At 45.3% G+C, this 19,851-nt stretch overlaps 1 protein-coding gene across 21 annotated transcripts in view; it reads left to right on the forward strand.

The window, feature by feature from the left end:
• chd6 (chromodomain helicase DNA binding protein 6) overlaps positions 1-19,851 on the forward strand; it is a 379,195-nt gene that overhangs the window by 324,847 nt on the left and 34,497 nt on the right. For 19 of the 21 annotated variants that reach the window (XM_060919167.1, XM_060919164.1, XM_060919158.1 and 16 more), the window contains 4 exons: positions 7,018-7,163; positions 7,282-7,497; positions 7,617-8,093; positions 8,211-8,408. In XM_060919167.1, the coding sequence (XP_060775150.1) occupies positions 7,018-7,163; positions 7,282-7,497; positions 7,617-8,093; positions 8,211-8,408 (1,037 nt within the window). The remainder of the gene's footprint in view (positions 1-7,017; positions 7,164-7,281; positions 7,498-7,616; positions 8,094-8,210; positions 8,409-19,851) is intronic. The other 2 variants (XM_060919172.1, XM_060919174.1) reach the window with 2 other exon arrangements.

Raw genomic sequence — 19,851 nt, forward strand, 5'->3', positions numbered from 1 at the left:
TGTCTCTGCCCGTAACCATGCGCCGTATTCACCCAACTTTCCATGTCTCCCAAGTCAAACCCCTTGTCTCCAGTTCCCTGTCCCCACCTTCCAAATCCCCTCCTCCTCCCAGGTTCATAGATGGTGGTGAGTTCTTCACTGTCAGGAGGTTGCTGAAGGTATGACACCGAGGCAGAGGACTCCAGTACCTGGTTGATTGGGAGGGGTATGGTCCTGAGGAGAGGAGCTGGGTTCCTGCCAGGATCATCATGGATCCCACCTTCCACCAACAACACCCTGAGGCACTTTCTAAGGCACCTGGAGGCCCCCATTGAAGGGGGGGGGGGGTACTGTCACAGTCCGGTCCAGTCCATCTATGCCTTAGATTGTGGGACTTCCATGCCAGATCCAGGACAGGAATTCAGTCCTGCCTTGCTGAAGGCCATTTCTTGAAGCGGCACTCCCACACCTGCTACCACTCCTCTCCCATCAGCCAGGGCTTTTTAAGAACTGTTTGGAGCTACTCCATTTGCCAGACTGTCTCTTGTAGACTTTCCTCGCCTCGCTACAGCTCATTGGTATTATGCCTTCTTGATTGCCCCTGCCTGAATTTTTCCTTGTTTTTTTGTCAAGTTTTTCTGTCCAGGTTTTGTCCCTATTTTTGCCTGCTTGTTCTTTTGAATTGTGTCTTTTTCTACCTCTGCCTGGATTTCCCTTGTCCCTGTGTTCATCAGTTTTTGTGAAGATTTTTCTGTCCTGTTTTTTGTCCCTGATCATGTCTACCTGCTCCTCTGTGTTTTTGACATCCTGGCCTGTTTTTTCCCTACCGATTTTTGCCTGAGCCCTACTGTACCTTTGCCTTTCTCCCATCTACTTCATTAAAGAAGTTTTCTCTTTACACTGCCTGTTCTCTGAGTCTGTTCTTGGGTCCTCACTTCATCTCAGCTCATCACTCGTGACATCATGAGTGATGCACGGTCATTGTATGAGTGACGTGCCTCAGAAATACGACACAAGTATTCCACGCTTGCTATTTGTGCGATGCACAAGACAGAAGTACATCTCACTTTCTACCCCTATGTGTGGCCTGCACACAGCACACGCGACCTGCACGCGGCACGAGGGGCAAGACTCTGGGTATATATATTGGGGAGGAACCAAGGAACTGATCGTGTAGCGTGTAGCATTGTAGAAAGGAAGAAGACCACCTCATTTGCTGTTTTTATTTAAGTATATATTTAATTTACCATACAAATGTCAAATAATAAAACTTGAGTATAAGGGAATAACGCATTGTGGCAGCAGGGGCGTGGTCAAGCATCAGTCTGTGAATGGAGGGCGGAGTCAGGGAAGGTAAGTGGCAGAATCACTGCACCTCACGGGAATTAACCTGCATTTGTGTGTCTTCCCCAGTGACCGCGCCCTATAAGAGGAGAGGGAGAGCAGAGGAAGGGAGCTCTCCCCTGATGAGAACACTTGTGTGTGTGTGTGTGCGCGCGTGCATGGAAGAAGAGTTAAAAGCTGAAAAGCTAAATAAAAAAAGAGCTTTGCGAACTCAGTTCTGGCCTGCCGTGCTTCTGTGCTCCACCCACCCTAACTATCGCTACAGTGGTGCCAAAACCTGGGACGGAGTACAGAAGAGAACAGCCTCATGGAGTCCTCCCCCTTCAAGGACCTGGTCCATGCCCTCGCCTCGGCCCAACAGAGCCAGCACCAGGCGCTGGTCGCCCTCCGGAAGGAGCAGGAACAATGGTTCAAAGCCCTGGTGCTGGCACAGCAGGAAGATCACCAGGCGTTCCGGCACCTCCTCGCGTCGGCGGGGTCCACCATCACCACCGCCGCGGACCCTCCCCACCTCACCCTAACGAAGATGGGTCCGCATGACGACCCCGAAGCCTTCCTCGCTCTTTTTGAGCAGGCGGCAGAGGCATGGGTTTGGCCGGTGGAACAGCGCGCGGCGCGCCTCCTCCCCCTGCTAATGGGCGAGGCGCAGCTGGCCGCGCTACAGCTCCCTGCCGACAGTTGGCTGGTCTACGCCAACCTCCGCGGGGCCATCCTGCAATGTGTGGGGCACACCCCGGAGCAGCAGCGGCAGCGCTTCCGCGCACTGCACCTGGAGGAGGTCGGCCGGCCGTTCGCGTTTGGCCAGCAACTCCGGGACGCCTGCCGCCAGTGGCTGAGGGCTGACAACCGCGACACCGAGGGAATCATCGACCTGGTGGCGCTGGAACAATTCATCGCCCGACTTCCAGAAGGAACAGCGGAGTGGGTCCAGTGCCATCACCTGGCGTCACTGGATCAGGCCATCGAGCTGGCGGAGGACTATATGGTGGCTGTTCCGATAGCAGGAGAGCATGTCTCTTCTTCTCCCCCCTCTCTCTCCCCATTCCCCCACTGCAGAGGCAGGGGCCGGCTCCACCCCAGCCGGCTCACCACACCCACGGTGCCCTACTGTTTCCTACTTCTGTGTCTGTGTCTTCCCTCCCTCAGGTGCGTGAGCTCCGGAACACCGGTGCAGAGGGAAAGCCTGGGCCGGTATGCTGGCGCTGTGGGGAGCCGGAGCACCTCCAGCATCAGTGCTCGGCAATGGAGGTGGGCACGGTGGTCCAGATCCCTGACACGCCAGAGACCGCCCTTGATTGGGCCGGAGCGTATCGCATACCGGTGAGTATCCAAGGGGATACGTATCAGGCTTTGGTGGACTCCGGCTGTAATCAGACCTCAATTCACCAAAGCCTGGTGCAAGATGAGGCATTGGGGAGAGCACAATTGGTGAAGGTGTTGTGTGTGCATGGGGATGCTCACACCTACCCTTTAGTGTCGGTCCACAGTCTATTTCGAGGGGAAAAATTTAGAGTAAAGGTGGCGGTTAATCCTCGCCTTACCCACTCGATAATTTTGGGGACTGATTGGCTGGGATTCAGGGAATTAATGACACATTTACTGAAGAGTGGGGCCTGCCATAATTTAGCGGGGGGAGGTTCCGGTGTGGCTTTGGCAGGAGCAGCTGTTACAGAGCCGTCTACGTCATCACTGCGTCAGAGTGAGGAGCAACCTGCTCCTCCTCCCTCTCTCGGGGAATCCCTCGCGGATTTCCTATTAGATCAGTCACGAGACGAGACTCTGCGGCATGCGTTTGACCAAGTAAGAGTAATCAATGGTCAAATGCTCCAGCTAAACGCCACCCCATCCTTCCCCTATTTCTCCATTATTAAGGATAGGTTATACCGAGTGATGCAGGATACTCAGAGTAAGGAACCGATAACACAGCTTTTGATCCCAAAGAGCCGCCGGGAATTTATATTCTAGGTGGCTCACTTTAATCCCATGGCCGGACACTTAGGGCAGGATAAGGCACTAGCCCAAATAATGGCCCAGTTCTATTGGCCAGGGATTCACGGCGATGTCCATAGGTGGTGTACGGCGTGCCACAAATGCCAGTTAGTAAATCCACCGGCCATTCCAAAAGTGCCTTTGTGCCCTCTGCCATTAATCAAGACCCCGTTCGAAAGAATTGGGATGGATCTCATCGGGCCATTAGATCGGTCAACACGAGGATATCGCTTTATTTTAGTTCTGGTGGACTATGTAATGCAATATCCGGAAGCAATGCCTCTTCGCAATCTCTGCACGTAGTATTGCAGAAGCACTCTTCCGCGTCATCTCCCGAGTCGGAATCCCCAGAGAGATTCTGACTGATCAAGGCACTACATTTATGTCACGCACACTGCGCGAGCTGTATGGGTTACTGGGAATTAAGCCTATCCACACCAGCGTTTATCACCCACAAACGGATGGCTTAGTCGAACGGTTCAACCGCACCCTCAAGAACATAATTTGAAAATTTGTAAGCGAGGACGTATGCAGCTGGGATAAATGGCTCGAGCCCCTGTTATTCGCAGTGCAAGAGGTCCCGCAAGTCTCCATGGGGTTCTCCCCATTCAAATTATTATACGGGCGTAAGCCGCGTGGCATTTTAGATGTGCTGCGTGAAAATTGGGAGGAGGGACCTTCAACAAGCAAGAATGAAATTCAATACGTTATCAAGAATGAAATTCAATACGAATCACTGCACCTGACGGGAATTAACCTGTGTTTATGTGTCTTCCCCAGTGACCGTGCCCTATAAGAGGAGAGGGAGAGCAGAGGAAGGGAGCTCTCCCCTGACGAGAACACTCGTGTGTGTGTGCGCGCGTGTGTGTGTGGAAGAAGAATTAAAAGCTGAAAAGCTAAATATAAAAGGGTTTTGCAAACTCAGTTCTGGCCTGCCGTGCTTCTGTGCTCCACCCATCCTAACTATTGCTACACGCATTTTATTACATTCTAAAAAATCTCAACTAAATAGCCCAACAGTTTGAGCACTGAAACACACTTTGACTCCAAGCTGCTCTCCTGCTCCTACTCCTGCTGAGTGGTGGGACGGTGTGTCGGGATGTCCTTGTCTTCATCACTGAGCATGGCACAATGGCCTGACAGTGATGATGGGATTGCAATGTCCTCATTTCTGGGCATCGTTAGCTGAAACATACATGAAAATCAGCATATATAATATTAATTATATAAGCATATAGATACCGAAATGAATGTTTAAAGCATGCGTATTTACCTATGAAAATACCTCTGGCGGGGTGCTGTGCCTTCTGCCGGCTTGAAGGCATACTTCTCCCTGTCCGTGCAGGGCTTGCTGGTGCTGCTACCATCATCATCAAATTCTTCCTCCTCCTCCCCCTCTGCTGTTTCAGGCTGAGTTACTTCACTTTTGCTCGTTCCTTCTTGGGTCCCATTTTCTAAACTTTAAACTGAAAATTTTTACATTTTTCCCACAAAACATCCAATGTTCTTTAGTCGAAAGACAGATGCAGAATGCTGCAGACACGCTGGTTTTATACCCACTCCTGGCTTGCATCACACGCAAGTTATGAGTGATTGTAACGTGCTAATCACATGCATCACACATGCTTCACAAGTGTGACCCATATGCAGAGTGCAGGAAACTGGTAAAATGCAAGTTTCACACACTCCACACTCACTGAACATACGCTTTCCACGGGCTAACGGCGCAATTTTTCCCACGCCTCGAGGAAGTCAGGCGTGCAACCTGTACTTGACAAGTACTTTGCCCATACTCCTCTCCCAAACTTTCCCCCGGGTTCACCGCGACCCTGCAGCATGACTGCGAGCTACCAAATCCTGCAATCCATGAGTGTCCAAAACACTTACAGCGGGTTGTGAGTGAGGCTTTAAGCAGAGATCAAAGTCAAGGAAGGTGGAAGCAAAGTTGTTAACTGAGAGTAGTAAAGCAGAAAATCAAAGGCTTGACATGATCAGATGTGGAAACCCTGAGCAATACTTCACTAAGAGCAGGCAGAAGAAAAGTGCATAAATATATTTGGCAGTGATAGGGAAATGTGATTCAGGTGCAACACTGATTAGAATTCAGGAGAGGCAGGGCACTGTGGAGCTTGCTGGGAGTTGTAGGCCATGGTGGCCATGTTTGGAGGCTGCCACAAACTTGGAGCTTCCGCATTATTCGTGACATCACCAAATGAAAAACAGTGGTTATATTCCAACAGCAGACTCATACAAGCTAAAAGAAAGAAATGGTGGTATATAGCATTGTAAATGTTCGATAATTATTCAAAATACTTTTATGCTAGGAAATTTGAATACTAGTAAATTTAATAAAATAGTACCTTAACATAGTAGAAACATTGTTTGGTGTCCACAAAGGGCCCATATTTCAGATAATAAGACAGATACAGCTTTAACATTCTGGTTTCTCTGAGAAGTACCTCAGCTTTGATGAGACCATTTCACTTTGTTGAACTATTGAAATAAAAGCCAACAAAAAGTGAGGAATGTAAAACCAGCTATATTTTGTAAAGTATCAACATCTGATCAGCAGTACTTAATTGAGTACTTTCATAATTCTCAGTTTCAAATATCAGGCTTAGAATAAGTTTGACTAAACAACTCACAGTCATGCAAGAATACCATATTTGGCACAGTAATAATAGGCATAAAGTAAAGTTAAAGTCCTTCCCGCACTGTGTGGCGCATCGGGCGGCACCGATCTCCGTTTCCGCAGCCCTCGGCCTCTCGCCTATTACATAGCTAGGGTTACAGTGGGGGGCTAGTCCTCTGGTAACCACGAGAGTTTAACTCCCCACTTGCATCTGTATTGCAGCGCGCCTTGCCAGATAATAGGCATAGTAATTGTTTTATTTTAAAAAATCTGGAATACAGACACAAAGCAACAAAAAATGCTTACAGAGTAAATATATAAATTATTTGTAAATGGATCCCATTTAATTAGCTTGCAATATAAATAATGTTGGCTGACATTGAGCGGTATATCAGTTATACTTCATTCAGCTATCTCATTCATGATATTGAACGAGTTGAAAACAAGTTCAGTATCATGCTAGCTGAATGGAATATATCTGATATACCACAAAAAAAGTCAGCCAATATTATTATTATACATACTCTCTTTTCCAGTTTTTTTTATGTCTGTTGGTATGTTTTTCTCTTGTAAATATGCATGAAGAATATCTAATGAAGTTTTGGTAGCCTTTTGGGTGTTCAACGCGTTTTTTTTCTTTCCAAGCGAACAAAGAAATGCTTCTGCTCATGCGCAGCAGAAAACTGTCTCATTGAATATTCACATCAGCTCCAATGTGTGACGTCATGTCTTACAACCATGCACTATTGTAGCCCATATTCAGTGCTCATTCTCAAGATTCAAGATGTTTATTTGTCATATACACAATAACAGACACAGCGGTTTATTATTGGGTAATGAATTACCCAATTGGGTAATTGGGTAGCTTGTTATAATACATGTAGGATAAGCAATATGCTAACAATATTGTATGCTATCAAACCAAATGAATGAAACACGCTAGAAGGGAATAGAATGCATGTTTTTATCCATCAAAAAAGTGTCCTATATGTATCTTTGTTAGTACATCATATAAAAAGTTTTGGAAAAATATTTAATGCTATTATCCCTATTATTCTTATTTGTGTATTCAGTTTTATTAGCAGATAGAGTTGTCGAGGCGCCACAGTTTGAGCCATCCATATGTGACGTGGCAAGCAGTCTTCATGATCCAAAGGAGCCAACCATTGCTCGGCTGCTACAAGAGAAAGCCCATTACTCATTCTCTGAGTGGCCCAAGGTTTGTGTAATCTGTCTTTTATTTGATTATTACATAACCATTTTTAAAAGCATTTCATTCACTCAATGTTTTTTTTATTTAACACTTTAACATCTTATTAAATTTTCACTTTTTCCAGGACAGAGTTATCATCAATCGCGTTGACAGTATTTGCCAAGCCATCTTAAAAGGGAAGTGGCCTTCCCCTAGTCAGCAGTATGAATCTCCCAATTCAGTCGTCAACACCTGCATGTCCAACAGTGCCCAGCTAAGGGCAGGGTTTTTACCAGCAAGAATGCCTCTACCTCAAGACATTAACTTAAACATACCACATTCAATACCCCATATACACAAGGTAACTGGCTATAGCTTTGTAACTGTAAAATAAAGGGTTAAGATGCCATAATGACAGAACATGCTAATTTGTAAAATAGAAACATTTATGTCCTTTTCTTTTTTTGCCACTGTGTCCAGGAACGGTTAGTAACACCTGCATTTCTTTCTGAACTCAAGCGTTCCAAGTGTGGGTTTGAATTTAACACGGAGGTTCCTGTCAAACCGGTCGATCTTGGAGAGAAAATCCAACTTGGCGTTCCCCACCATGGGAGTACCCTCCTCCTAAATGGTTGGCAAGAAGCTGCCATGGATCTGTCTAAGCCAACAGAAACTGCATTTAGTAGGGAGGCTGAATCTATGAGACCTGTGACCCATGCTGTCCAATCATCACCTCACAAGATGCCTAACCTGAGCTCCATGGAGGGCTTGATGGGATTGGACATGGCGGGTATTCTGCAAGCAGGACTTGTACACCCTGTTACAGGGCAGATTGTTAATGGCAGCCTTCGTCATGACGATTCAATAATGAGGAGGAAGAGAGGTCGAAGGAGAAATGTGGAAACACTTGACCTTGGATTATTGAAGGAACGAGACATACACTTAACTAAAGCAAAGGTAAGTATGATTATAGAGGTAGTTATTTGGATATATGTGGAACAGAGTAATTTCTGAAATGGTAAAAGAGGCAACAAACTGAAATCTGTGGGGGGGGGTTTGTTTTGTTTTTTTAAGAGGCAGCCAGAGACTATCAACCACCCCATTGTGTCCTCCACCTCCTCTCAGTCTGATTGCCCCAGCCATCCCCCTTCTGCCCCTCCTCCCTCAGAATCGCTGACCATGAGTATTGACAGAGAGGCAGCCAGTAAAGGCCTGATTGAATGGCTTAGCCAGAACCCAAGCTACAGAATGGAGCTTCCTGCTTTTTCGACGGTCAGTCATACAAATTTAGTGGGGTCTGAAAGTGAGGAAATTATGTAAGATTTTTCTAGGAATATTGTACCAGAACATGCTTATGTGATTTAACAGTGAATGAATGCCATGTTAACACAAGGGTGCCTAACAGTGCAATTCACAAGTACATAGAGAATGGCACTGTTTTGTCTCTCTATTCTATCCCTTTTAATATTAGCATGATATGATTATTTTAGCATTGAAAAAAACTCCCTAGATGCATGTTGCATATGTAATATTTTTCCAGGACATTTTCATTCATTCATTCTTTCATTTTCCTTCCACTTATCCTGGTGGGGGTTGAGGTAGCAACAAGCTAAGAAAGTCCACCCAGACATCTTTATCCCCAGCCACAGATTCCCTCCTCCTGGGGAATCCCCATCTGTTCACAAACCAACTAGGAGAATCTACCAGGACCTGACCAGGGGCATCCTTGCAAGGTGCCCAAACCATTTCAGCTGGCTTCTCCCAATTCAGAGGAACAGTGGCTATACTCTACCAGATTATTGAACTTCTCGCCCTATCATGGAGAGTAAGCTAAGCAACCCTGTGGTGGGACCTCAGTTGCACTGCCTGTCCTTGTGACCTTATGCCTTCAGTCACTACTCACAGCTCATGACCTTGGGTGAGGATAGATTGGTAAATAAAGCTTTGTAAATAACAGCCCCACATACTGGACAATTCTTCAGCCTTAGCTGTGTCTTGATATCTTGCCCCTGAAAACCAGAAAAGGAGTGTAAGGGATTGAATGTAAAGAACTTTGCCTGCAAACTGATCTCCTGCTTCACCATCACAGACTCTGGTATGGTGACTGAGGCCAAGTTTACATTAGACCGTATCTGTCTCGTTTTCTTCGCGGATGCACTGTCCGTTTACATTAAACCGCCTGGAAACGCCGGGAAACGGGAATCCGCCAGCGTCCACGTATTCAATCTAGATGGTGTCTGGTCCGGTGCTGTGTAAACATTGAGATACGCGGATACGCTGTGCTGAGCTCTAGCTGGCGTCGTCATTGGACAACGTCACTGTGACATCCACCTTCCTGATTCGCTGGCGTTGGTCATGTGACGCGACTGCTGAAAAACGGCGCGGACTTCCGCCTTGTATCACCTTTCATTAAAGAGAGTATAAAAGTATGAAAATACTGCAAATACTGATGCAAATACTGCCCATTGTGTAGTTATGATTGTCTTTAGGCTTGCCATCCTTCCACTTGCAAGTGGTAAGTGATATGCGCTGGGATCACACACACAGCGGCTCAGTCCCGAATCGTGGCTCGTGCACTTCACTCGCGTGCTCTGTGAGCTGCGCAGGGCCGGAGTGCGCACCCCCCAGAGGGCACTCGCTGTTCAGGGCGGAGTGATTTGGAGCGCAGGATGCCTGCGGAGCCGAGCGTATCCGTGTATTGGTGTTGCTGTGTGCACGCGAATCGTGTATTGGTGTTGCTGTGTGCACACTAATCGTTTTAAAAACGTTAATCTGATGATCCGCTGATACGGTCTAATGTAAACCCCACCTGAAACGCTGCTGCTGACCTGATCCATTTTTCAGTCTCATGTTATTTTGTTCATCACTTGTAAATAGATCTCAAGATAATTTTACGCCTGTGTCATGGGCAAGGTCTCTTCTCTCACCTGAAGGGAGCATCCTATCCTTTTCCGGTAGATAACCATCGGCGGTCCAGTTCAGATTATGCCAGAAGAACAGAATTCTCCACAAATAATAGGGACGTTACTTCAGATGGCACTGCATCAAGAACCGTCATTCATCTATAGCTGATACAATCACATGGGCTCGGGATTACATTGGCAAACCTTTGTCAAGCACTACACCCACAAATGCCAGTTAAAACTTTTTTCTTTTTGCATAGTAAGCCTTATTTTAACTGTGTCCAGAAGCACCATGGCTTCTCTGGGCTCGGAGGCATCTGGGATGGCCCATCACACAGTGGAAACATGTATTGTGGTCAGATGAATTAGAATTTCAGGTCTTTTTTGCAACAAATGGACACCATGTCCTCCAGACCAAAGACAAAAAGGACCATCCACACTGTTAGCAGCAACAAGTCCAAAACCCAGAGTTTGTCATCAGTTGTGTCAGTGCCCATGGCAGGGGTACCTTACACTTCTGTGATGGCAGCATTAATGCAGAAAAGTACATTGAGATTTTGGAGCAACATATTCTGCTTTCAAGATGACATCTTTTCTGGGGATATTTGAACAAGACAATGCAAAACCACATTCTGCACACTTTACAAAGGCATGGTTGTGGAAGGAAATGGTGCCTGTCCCCTCTGTCCCTAATAGAGAATGTGTGGTGAATTTGAAATGAAAAATATGGCAACCCCACACTGTTGCACAATTTAAAATCTATTTGCAGGAAGAATGGAATGAAATAATGCCTGAAACACTTAATCATTTGTTGTCTTCAGTCCCTAAACATCTTTTACATGTTGTGAGAAGGAATGGCAACATTTATGAAGTGGTAAGCACTTTACCATCCCAGCTTTAAAAAAAATGTTACAAGAATCAAAATTGAAATAATTATTTCAAGTTTCAGTGTTTGTCATATGCACAGTAAGGAACATGTTCTCTTGCACAATGAAATTCTTAGTTTGCTGTCCACCATGAATGCCAAATTACAACAATAAATACCGTAGGTGGAAGAAATAATACAAAGTAAAGGCAGTATAGTGCAAAAAAAAGAACAGTATAGTACAAAATAAAGGTAATGTAGTGCAAAATAGGTAGTAATAGGCAATGATAGAACATAGCAGCGAAAAGGGCAGTAGTGTGCAAACAGATGTAAACAGTCAAGGACAGTTTACAGGGAGGTAGTCCATGGTTATAGAGTCCTGTCAGCTGTTCAGGAGTCTGATGGCAGTGGGAAAGAAAGAGTTCTTTAATCTGACAGTCCTGCATTTCACACTTCTGTACCTCCAGCCTGAGGGTAGAAGTGTGAACAGTCCATGCTGGGGGTGGGTGGGGTCTTTGAAGATGGCGGCAGCTCTCCTGTGGACTCTGTGGTGGTAGATGCTCTGCGGAGAGGGCAGTGGAGTTCTGTTGATCCTCTCAGCAGTCTTCATCACTCTCTGCAGGCGTTTGTGGTCCATAGCTGTAGTGCTGCCGTACCACACGGTGATGCAGTTGGTCAGGATGCTCTCAATCACACAGCTGTAGAAGTTGCTGAGGATCTTGGGCAACATACCAAACTTCCTCAGCCTCCTCAGAAAGTGCAGCCACTGTTGAGCCTTCCTAACCAGCTGTGTGGTGTTAAGTGTCCACATGAGGTCCTCACTGATGTGAACACCCAGGTATTTGAAGCTGCTCACCCTCTCCACCTTAAGCTCCCGGATGAACAGTGGCTGATGAGGTCTCCTCTCCTTCCTCATGTCCACGATCATCTCCTTTGTCTTGTCCATGTTGAAGGTGAGGTTGTTGTCTTCACACCATGACACCAGACTGGCCACCTCCCTCCTGTAGACCTTTTCGTCTCCACCAGTGATGCGTCCTATCACTGCGGTGTCGTACACAAACTTCAGGATGATGATGTCCTTGTGGGAGGCGACAGTCATGAGTGAACAGGGTGTAGAGGATGTTTTTATTGTTTTATTTATTTTAAAAACAATAAAAATAATGAGGTAAAACATCAAGCAATGTGCTATTGTACAGGGTGTTTCAAAAAATTTGATATCATTCTGGGATATTTACATCTCAAATAATATCAAATTTTTTTGAAACACCCTGTATTGTTTTGAGTGTAATACAAGTCAAAAATAATTTACAAATCATTGCTTGTTTTCCATTTTAATTTCAATTACACCATACCAACTTTTTCAACTTTTCCTATCATCCAACCTTGAGGTTGTAAGATCTCAAGATACTTAAACTTCTCTGTCAGGGACAATATCTTCCCTCAATGGAAGGGAGCATTCCACATTCCTCAGAGATAACTATGACCTCAGACTTGGGGGTGCTGATTTTCATCCCAACTGATTTACATACAGCAGTGAAATGGTCAAGTGCATGCCAGAGGTCCAGTTCAGATGTTGCCAAAAAAGCATCATCTGCAATAGCAGGGATGCTACTTCTAGCCCCACATACTCTTTTAATCTCTCCAACTTTAGCTGCATCCTGATTATCTTGTCCATGAAAACCACAGACAAGTGGGTAGGCAAGACACACCATTGACATACAGTTTCTACTTGTCACCAAGAATATGAAAACAACTCTCACTATGCTCATAGAGAGCCCAGATCGCATGGATTGGTGACCCACATACCTCATAGTCTTTGAATACCTCCCACAATAAATGTTGAGGCACATTAACATAGGCTTTCTCCAAATCCATCAAGCATGTGTACAATGGATCAGCACACTCCCATGACCTCTCACAAAATTGTAAAAGAATAAAGGGCTGGTCCACTGTTCCGTGACCTGGAAGGTATCTACATTCTTGATACTGAATTCTAAGTTCAACTATTGGATGGAATCTCTTCTCCAGAACCCTGGCATCAGCCTTTCCTGAAAGGCTGAGGAGTTTGACTCCCCTATAATTGGAACACATCTTGTTTGTTTTGTTTTTTTAAATAGGGACCACAATCCCAATTTGCCAGCCCAAGGGCACTGCCCCAGAACTCCAAGCAGCATTAAAGAGGCACACACGGAGAGGTTAACCACATAGCCCCAACCTTGTCCAGTAGCTTCAACATCTCCAGCTGAGTCTCATCCGCCTTTGCAACCTTGCCACTATGAATGTTTCTAACTGCCATAGTTAGCCACAGAAATGAAGTCTAAAACACCAGAGATTTCTGTCACTGGCTCTTGAAGAGAAAGCATGTTCACTGGGTTAAGGCATTCCTCAAAGTGCTCTCTCCATTACTCAACAATATCCCAAGTAGAGGTCAAAACTCTGCTGCTCTCCTGACGTGCCGACTGGTTTGCCAGAATAGCTTTGGGGCCAAGTAATTTTCCGCTCCATTTCAAAACTCCTACTATACCAGAATTTACTTTATGCAACTTTTTTTTGTCACAACCTTTCTGGTGCTCCTGTAGCTCTCAACTGAATCAGGAGATCCCTCATTACTTGGAAGGCCTCCTTCTTTAACTTGATGGCATCCTTCTCATCTGTGTCCACAAGATTGTCCTAGGGTTACTGCCTTGAGAACCTGTTCCAAGAAGGCTGAATACTCCAAAGTGCTATTTGGTGCAGTTTACCTTCCTGAGACTTGAAATCTCATGGAGATTACTCTCTTTTCCTTTTGGCAAAATTTCTGAGGCCCTAGTCTTTTTTTGTACATTTTCATGGGGGTCATTAGGATCAGTCTTTGTTTAACTTCTCCCCTCAGATCTATGTACCAAGGGTGGCCTTAATGGGTACATTAAGGTCTCATAAATGAATGCAGTAATGATGAAGAGCACCTCCTTTGTCACTATGTGTCCCACATGTCATTATTCTAATGCAGGTTAATGTTTCATCTGTTCACATAACTCCCCAGGCTTTCAATATATTTTAGTAAACTTTAAGCAGACCTTAATGTTCTTAAAGTTTCACTTTGCAGTTTGTGATAACAATCAGAGGTTATGCTGGTGTATTCTAGTGATGCTAGCCCTTAATGTATGCATATCTACACCTTGTGTTAATCAGTTTTATTTTAGCTTGGTTGTCAGCCACTTGATATTCTGCTTTAATGGTATTAACACACACACACTGGATGCTCATGGTAAAAGACACAGCTAACATAAACTTGCAATATCACCATTCAGTTAGTAAACAAATAACAGTAATCAGTTTTTACAGAAGTGTGAACATCAGCCATAGCATTTAAGATTTTATTGCTATACCAATATGGGAGACATGGTAGAAAAGCCAGTTCACTGAATCCTTGACTTGCAAGTGACATCAAACAAAATAGAAACCCGGATGTCGGCCATGTTGGTGGATATACAAATGCGGGGTCAAGCGACATGCCATACAAAACATAGTCACACGTGTGCAACTCTCTTTTGTTTTTCCACTGCTTTAAGTGTTCTTTTAGCTATGCCGTATCTTTTGTGCTGTACATGGTTGTGGTCACAACCATACTCTTGACTGTGGCACGTTTTGATTTTTTTTAGAATTCCGTCCATGATTTGGAAAGAAGGTGAGGAAACTCTGAGGCTTAGTACAGAGAGGAGACGAGGGGATCAGGACACTTCATCCAATGAACAGTCTGTCCAGTAGTTAAGACATTTCATCCAAAGCCTTTTTCATATGCACTATCATCCATCCATTATCTGTAGCCGCTTATCCTGTTCTACAGGGTCACAGGCAAGCTAGAGCCTATCCCAGCTGACTATGGGCAAGAGGCGGGGTACAACCTGGACAAGTTGCCAGGTTATCACAGGGCTGACACAGAGACAAATAACCATTCACACTCACATTCACACCTATGGTCAATTTAGAGCCACCAATTAATCTAACCTGCATGTCTTTGGACTGTGGGGGAAACTGGAGCACCCGGAGGAAACCCACGCAGACACGGGGAGAACATGCAAACTCCACATAGAAAGGCCCTCGCCAGTCACTGGGCTCAAACCCAGGACCTTCTTGCTTTGAGGCGACAGTGCTAACCACTACACCACCGTATACACTAGCAATTATTTTATATTTTAGGTATTCTGGTGTTCATGAATGAAAGCCCCGCGAGAGCGTTGCTTCGCATCTAAAGATTTAATATGATCCAGCCAACTTTAAAAATTAATCACTCAGCCAATGGAACTCACAGCAAAGCCAAATTTTACAGGCACCTCCCTCTAAGCCTCTCCCTTCGAAAGAGCATGGTCTCAGGTCGGTAGGACCACGCCTCAGCCCGGGATTCGCGAATGAAGCCCCAGCGAGAGTGCTGCTCCACGCCTGAAGATTTAATATGATCCAGCTGGAAACATAGACATGCAAGTGAGCAGCCTGCAATGACAAGGGAGTTAACTCATCCCAGGATCAGCAAGTGGCATGGGCCTATGTGGTTACCCCCTTTAGTACGCTCTTTTGTGTCAAAGCTGCTTCAGTCAAATTCCATTGAGAATTTCTCCTTTTTTCAAACAAACAAATACCTGAAATATAAAATAATTGATAGTGCATATGAAAGGCTTTGGACGAAATGGTCATTGGACAAAATGACCTGTATTCGTACTCGATGGTCGGTAGAAGCATCTTATCTTCAGAAAAGTCTGACTTTTTTAAATATGTGGCAAGGCATACGGGCTATCACAAACTACAGGATGGCCCCTCCCGAGTGTGATGATGACGTGGACTTCCTCAATGAACTCAATAATTTCTTTGGGAAGTTTGAGGCACTAATGCCGCTTTTCCACTACAAACGCGGCTGAGTCGGGCTGAGCCGTGCCGTGCTGAGTCGAGCTGAGCGGGGCTGTTGGAGTTGCATTTCGACTACAACCGCGCTGAACCGTGCTGGCTGGAAGTGGGTGGACACATTGGGTGGAGTTAGTGAAAGTGGGTGGACGTCAGGTGATGTCGTTAAGCAGCGCAAACAGTGACATCAGTGAGCTTCTAAGCGGTAGTCTCATGACCCGGATAGTAAACAATAAACATGGAGGACATGAAGTCGTTAGTGTTGCTGGTCTTGGTGCTGTGGCTTGTTGTCACCGACAACGCGGACAGATACTGGCAAGAGCGTATAGATGAGGCGAGGCGCATAAGGCTTCAGAAATTCTCGTAATTCTTCTCCTTCCGGGTTTACGGTGTTTACAGATCCCAGCGCGCTCGCGGGGCGTGTGTGGGCATGTGAGGACACGCCTCCTCACCAATCAGTGCATAGGGGAGTGTCTGCTCACGCCCCCAGCCTCACTCGGCACGGCTTGGCTCGCTTCAGCCCCACTCCAAAACCGTGCGAGTTTTAGGGGCTAAGCAGGGCTGAAACGAGCTGAGTCGTGCTGGTTTTTGGTAGTCGAAACGCGAGCCGTGTCGGGCTGAAGTGAGCTGAAGCGAGCTGAAGTGAGCTGAAAAAGGGTAGTGGAAAAGGGCCATAAATAGCATTCCTGCAGTGAAAGCTGTTCTCCATCAGGATGAAAAGGCACTCTGTCTTGATACAGCTGAGGTGCGGAGGACTCTGAGGAGAGTCAACACATGGAAGGCCCCAGGCCCCGATAATATTCCTGGTCGGGTGCTCAGGGAATGTGCAGACCAGCTGGCTTATGTTTTAACGGACATTTTCAACACCTCACTGGATCAAGCCAAAGTCCCATCATGCTTCAAGACTGCCACAATCATCCCAGTGCCAAAAAAAACTCAAATCACATCACTCATTGACTACCGGCCCGTCACACTCACTCCCATTATGATGAAGTGCTTTGAGAGGCTGGTAAAGGAGCACATCACATCCAGGCTCCCTCCCATGTTTGACCTCTTCCAGTTTGCCTACCGGCCAAACCACTCCACTGAGGACACCATCTCTTCCACTCTTCAACTGAGCCTTGCACACCTGGAGGAGAACACCACTCATGTGCGAATGCTGTTCCTGGACTTCAGTTCAGCGTTTAATACCATCATTCCACAGCATCTGGTGAACAAACTGGGTCCCCTGGGCTTCAGCACCCCCCCCGTGCAACTAGTTGCTAGACTTCCTCACTGAAAGACCACAGTCAGTGCGAGTCAGACAGAACACCTCCAGTGTCATCACCCTCAGCACAGGCTCCCCTCAGGGCTGTGTCCTGAGCCCTCTGATGTTCACTCTGATGACACACAACTGCGTCCCCAGGGCTGCCAGCAACCACATTGTGAAGTTTGCGGATGACACAACAGTGGTGGGCCTCATCAGGGATGACAACGACCTGGCCTACAGAGAGGAGGTGGAGCAACTGGTGGGCTGGTGCAGAGAAAACAACCTGAACGTGGACAAAACCAAAGAGATCATTGTCGACTTTAGGAAGAACCAGCCCAGCCACACTCCACTTCTCATCAACAACATGGCTGTGGAGGTGGTCAATAGCACCAGGTTCCTGGGGGTGCACATCACAGACAACTTCACCTGGACTGTGAACACCGCGTCACTGGTCAAGAAGGCACAGCAGCGTCTGCACTTCCTGCGTAGGATGAGGAGAGCCCACCTGCCCCTGCCCATCCTCACTACATTCTACAGAAGCACCATAGAGAGCATTCTAACCAGCTGCATTTCTGTGTGGTGTGGAGGCTGCAGTACCTCTGACTGGAAGAATGTGAGGAGAGTGGTGAGGACAGCGGAGAAAATCATTGGGACTTCTCTTCCCTCCATTCAGGACATCGCACCTAAGCACTGCATGTCCCGAGCCAGAAACATCATCAGTGACCCCTCACTATGGACTGTTCTCCCTCCTGGCCTCTGGAAAGAGGTTCCACAGCATTCGGTGCAGGACCACCAGGTTCTGTAACAGCTTTTTCTCCCAGGTCACCAGACTGCTAAACTCTAAATCCAAACTCTAAATCAAACTGAACTTTAAACTTCTATTTATACTGAACAATTCCTAATTCCACAGGTCACTTTATACTACTGCAGTTTATAATATTTTTGCTGCTGCATACTTTTATATTTAATTCCGTGTTGAGCCAAATTGCAACAAAATTTCGTTCTGTGTACACTTGTTGCATACTGAATGACAAAGGTTGTCTGTGTCTAATATGGGTCAAAATCACACATTTATCTTCTCTTTGTATCGAATCTTCGCTCGATCATGTAAATCATGGTAATACTGAGAAAATTCAGCATTGTTTACAGACACACTTTCAGCAGCTGCCATCCTAGTTGCTTTGTATTTTCACCATCATGGCGGACGTTCATGACATAGCACATTTTGATCACATGGTTGCAAGTCCTCTATTGGAAATTATGCAGGGAATCAGAGACACATTTGTCTTTGGTAGTGGTTATTTTCATTTCATGCCAACTTTATCTAGTTTAGCTTTGAACTTAGACTTTTAAACTTTCATCTTGTGAGGTAATAGAAAACAAAAAGGTGAGACTGTGGTATCTGTGGTGCTTATCTTGAAAAAGGAAAAAGTAGATAGCAACTATTAGCCATATATATTCTCTCCAAAATTGCAGCCACTAGTATCATATGGTTGATGCATGTAGCTTGATATCTCACAATCTGCTAGCCTACCTACATACTGCCAAAAACATCTGGTTGGAACGGAGGATCTAAATGGGGGAAAATATAAATAGGATAATCGTATGCAAATGAGTGGAATGTATTTTGCATTCAACAGACATAGACTTCTGTTAATTTTGTAACAATTGAATAGTTAATTTTTAAATAACCAGACATGGACTTCTGTTAATTTTGTAACAATTAAATAGTTGTATCCATTGGAAACCAGCTTTGTTAGGATCTTCTAGTTGGAATAGCTGCTATTTATCTAAGGTTCCATAAAATTGGAGGGTTAACATAGACTTAGTCATCTCCAAAAGTATTGGAATAGTAAGGTCAATTCTTTCAAGGCCATGTTTTTGCTATACACATAGACATTTGGGTTTGTGTTGCTATAAGACATTTGAGCTCAAAAGATGAATATGAGATGTTCAGCTTTCATTTCCTGACATTTATATCGAGATGTGTTAAACAAATTAGAACATGACACCATTTTTTGAACCCACTAATTTTTCAAGTGATTAAAAAAAATACAAGTTTACATACATGTGCATGAATATCTTGGCAGTATTGGGCTTTCAATGATTTCTTTGAATTGGCCTTTTCCTATGACAGAATGATTGTACGACACGTATCCTTAATCATCATTTTTCTCCTTCCACTGCTTCAGTGAGTTGGGTACCCAGGATTAAATGCTCCAACAAAGGCAGGAAACTTGACTTGCACTGCATTTCTCTTTGTAGTTGCATTGCTGCAAGTCCAGTGAGTGGTCTTTTTTTTTTTTTTTGTAGCTTTTCCAGATAGTGTGAGTGTACAGCTTATTGTTAGATTGGAACAGAATTTGCTTCTGGAGGGCAGAGTTAGGAAGTCTAGTTATATGGGCAGTATACTTCAGGTGTTGAGACAGGTAGAAGTTATGGATTGGTGAGGAGTGGGTGAGGGAGAGTTGTTGGCATATTTGTAGTGCCAGTCTGCATTGTCTTCTTTGATAAATGGGGTTTTACAGTTGCCTCTTCATCTTGATGGTGGGGCATTGACACCATCGAAACCATTGTGGACAAGTTTTCTAAGAAAATTCATCCATGTGGATTCCAATTTTGCCAGCTGCAAGGCATTAAGATTACATGCTTGGGTACTGTAGGTGAAATGACTACGCACACAAGCACTTAGAAACTTCACGCGCGTGGACAGCTGTATCCGATGGTCCATGAGTACAGTTTTTAACTCATTCCGCTTTTTATTTATTTTATTTTAAAATCTGTTTATTGAAACACATCATGTTACATAACCTTTACAAATAG

Source organism: Neoarius graeffei, chromosome 4 (assembly GCF_027579695.1).
Source record: "Neoarius graeffei isolate fNeoGra1 chromosome 4, fNeoGra1.pri, whole genome shotgun sequence".
Lineage (NCBI taxonomy): Eukaryota > Metazoa > Chordata > Actinopteri > Siluriformes > Ariidae > Neoarius > Neoarius graeffei.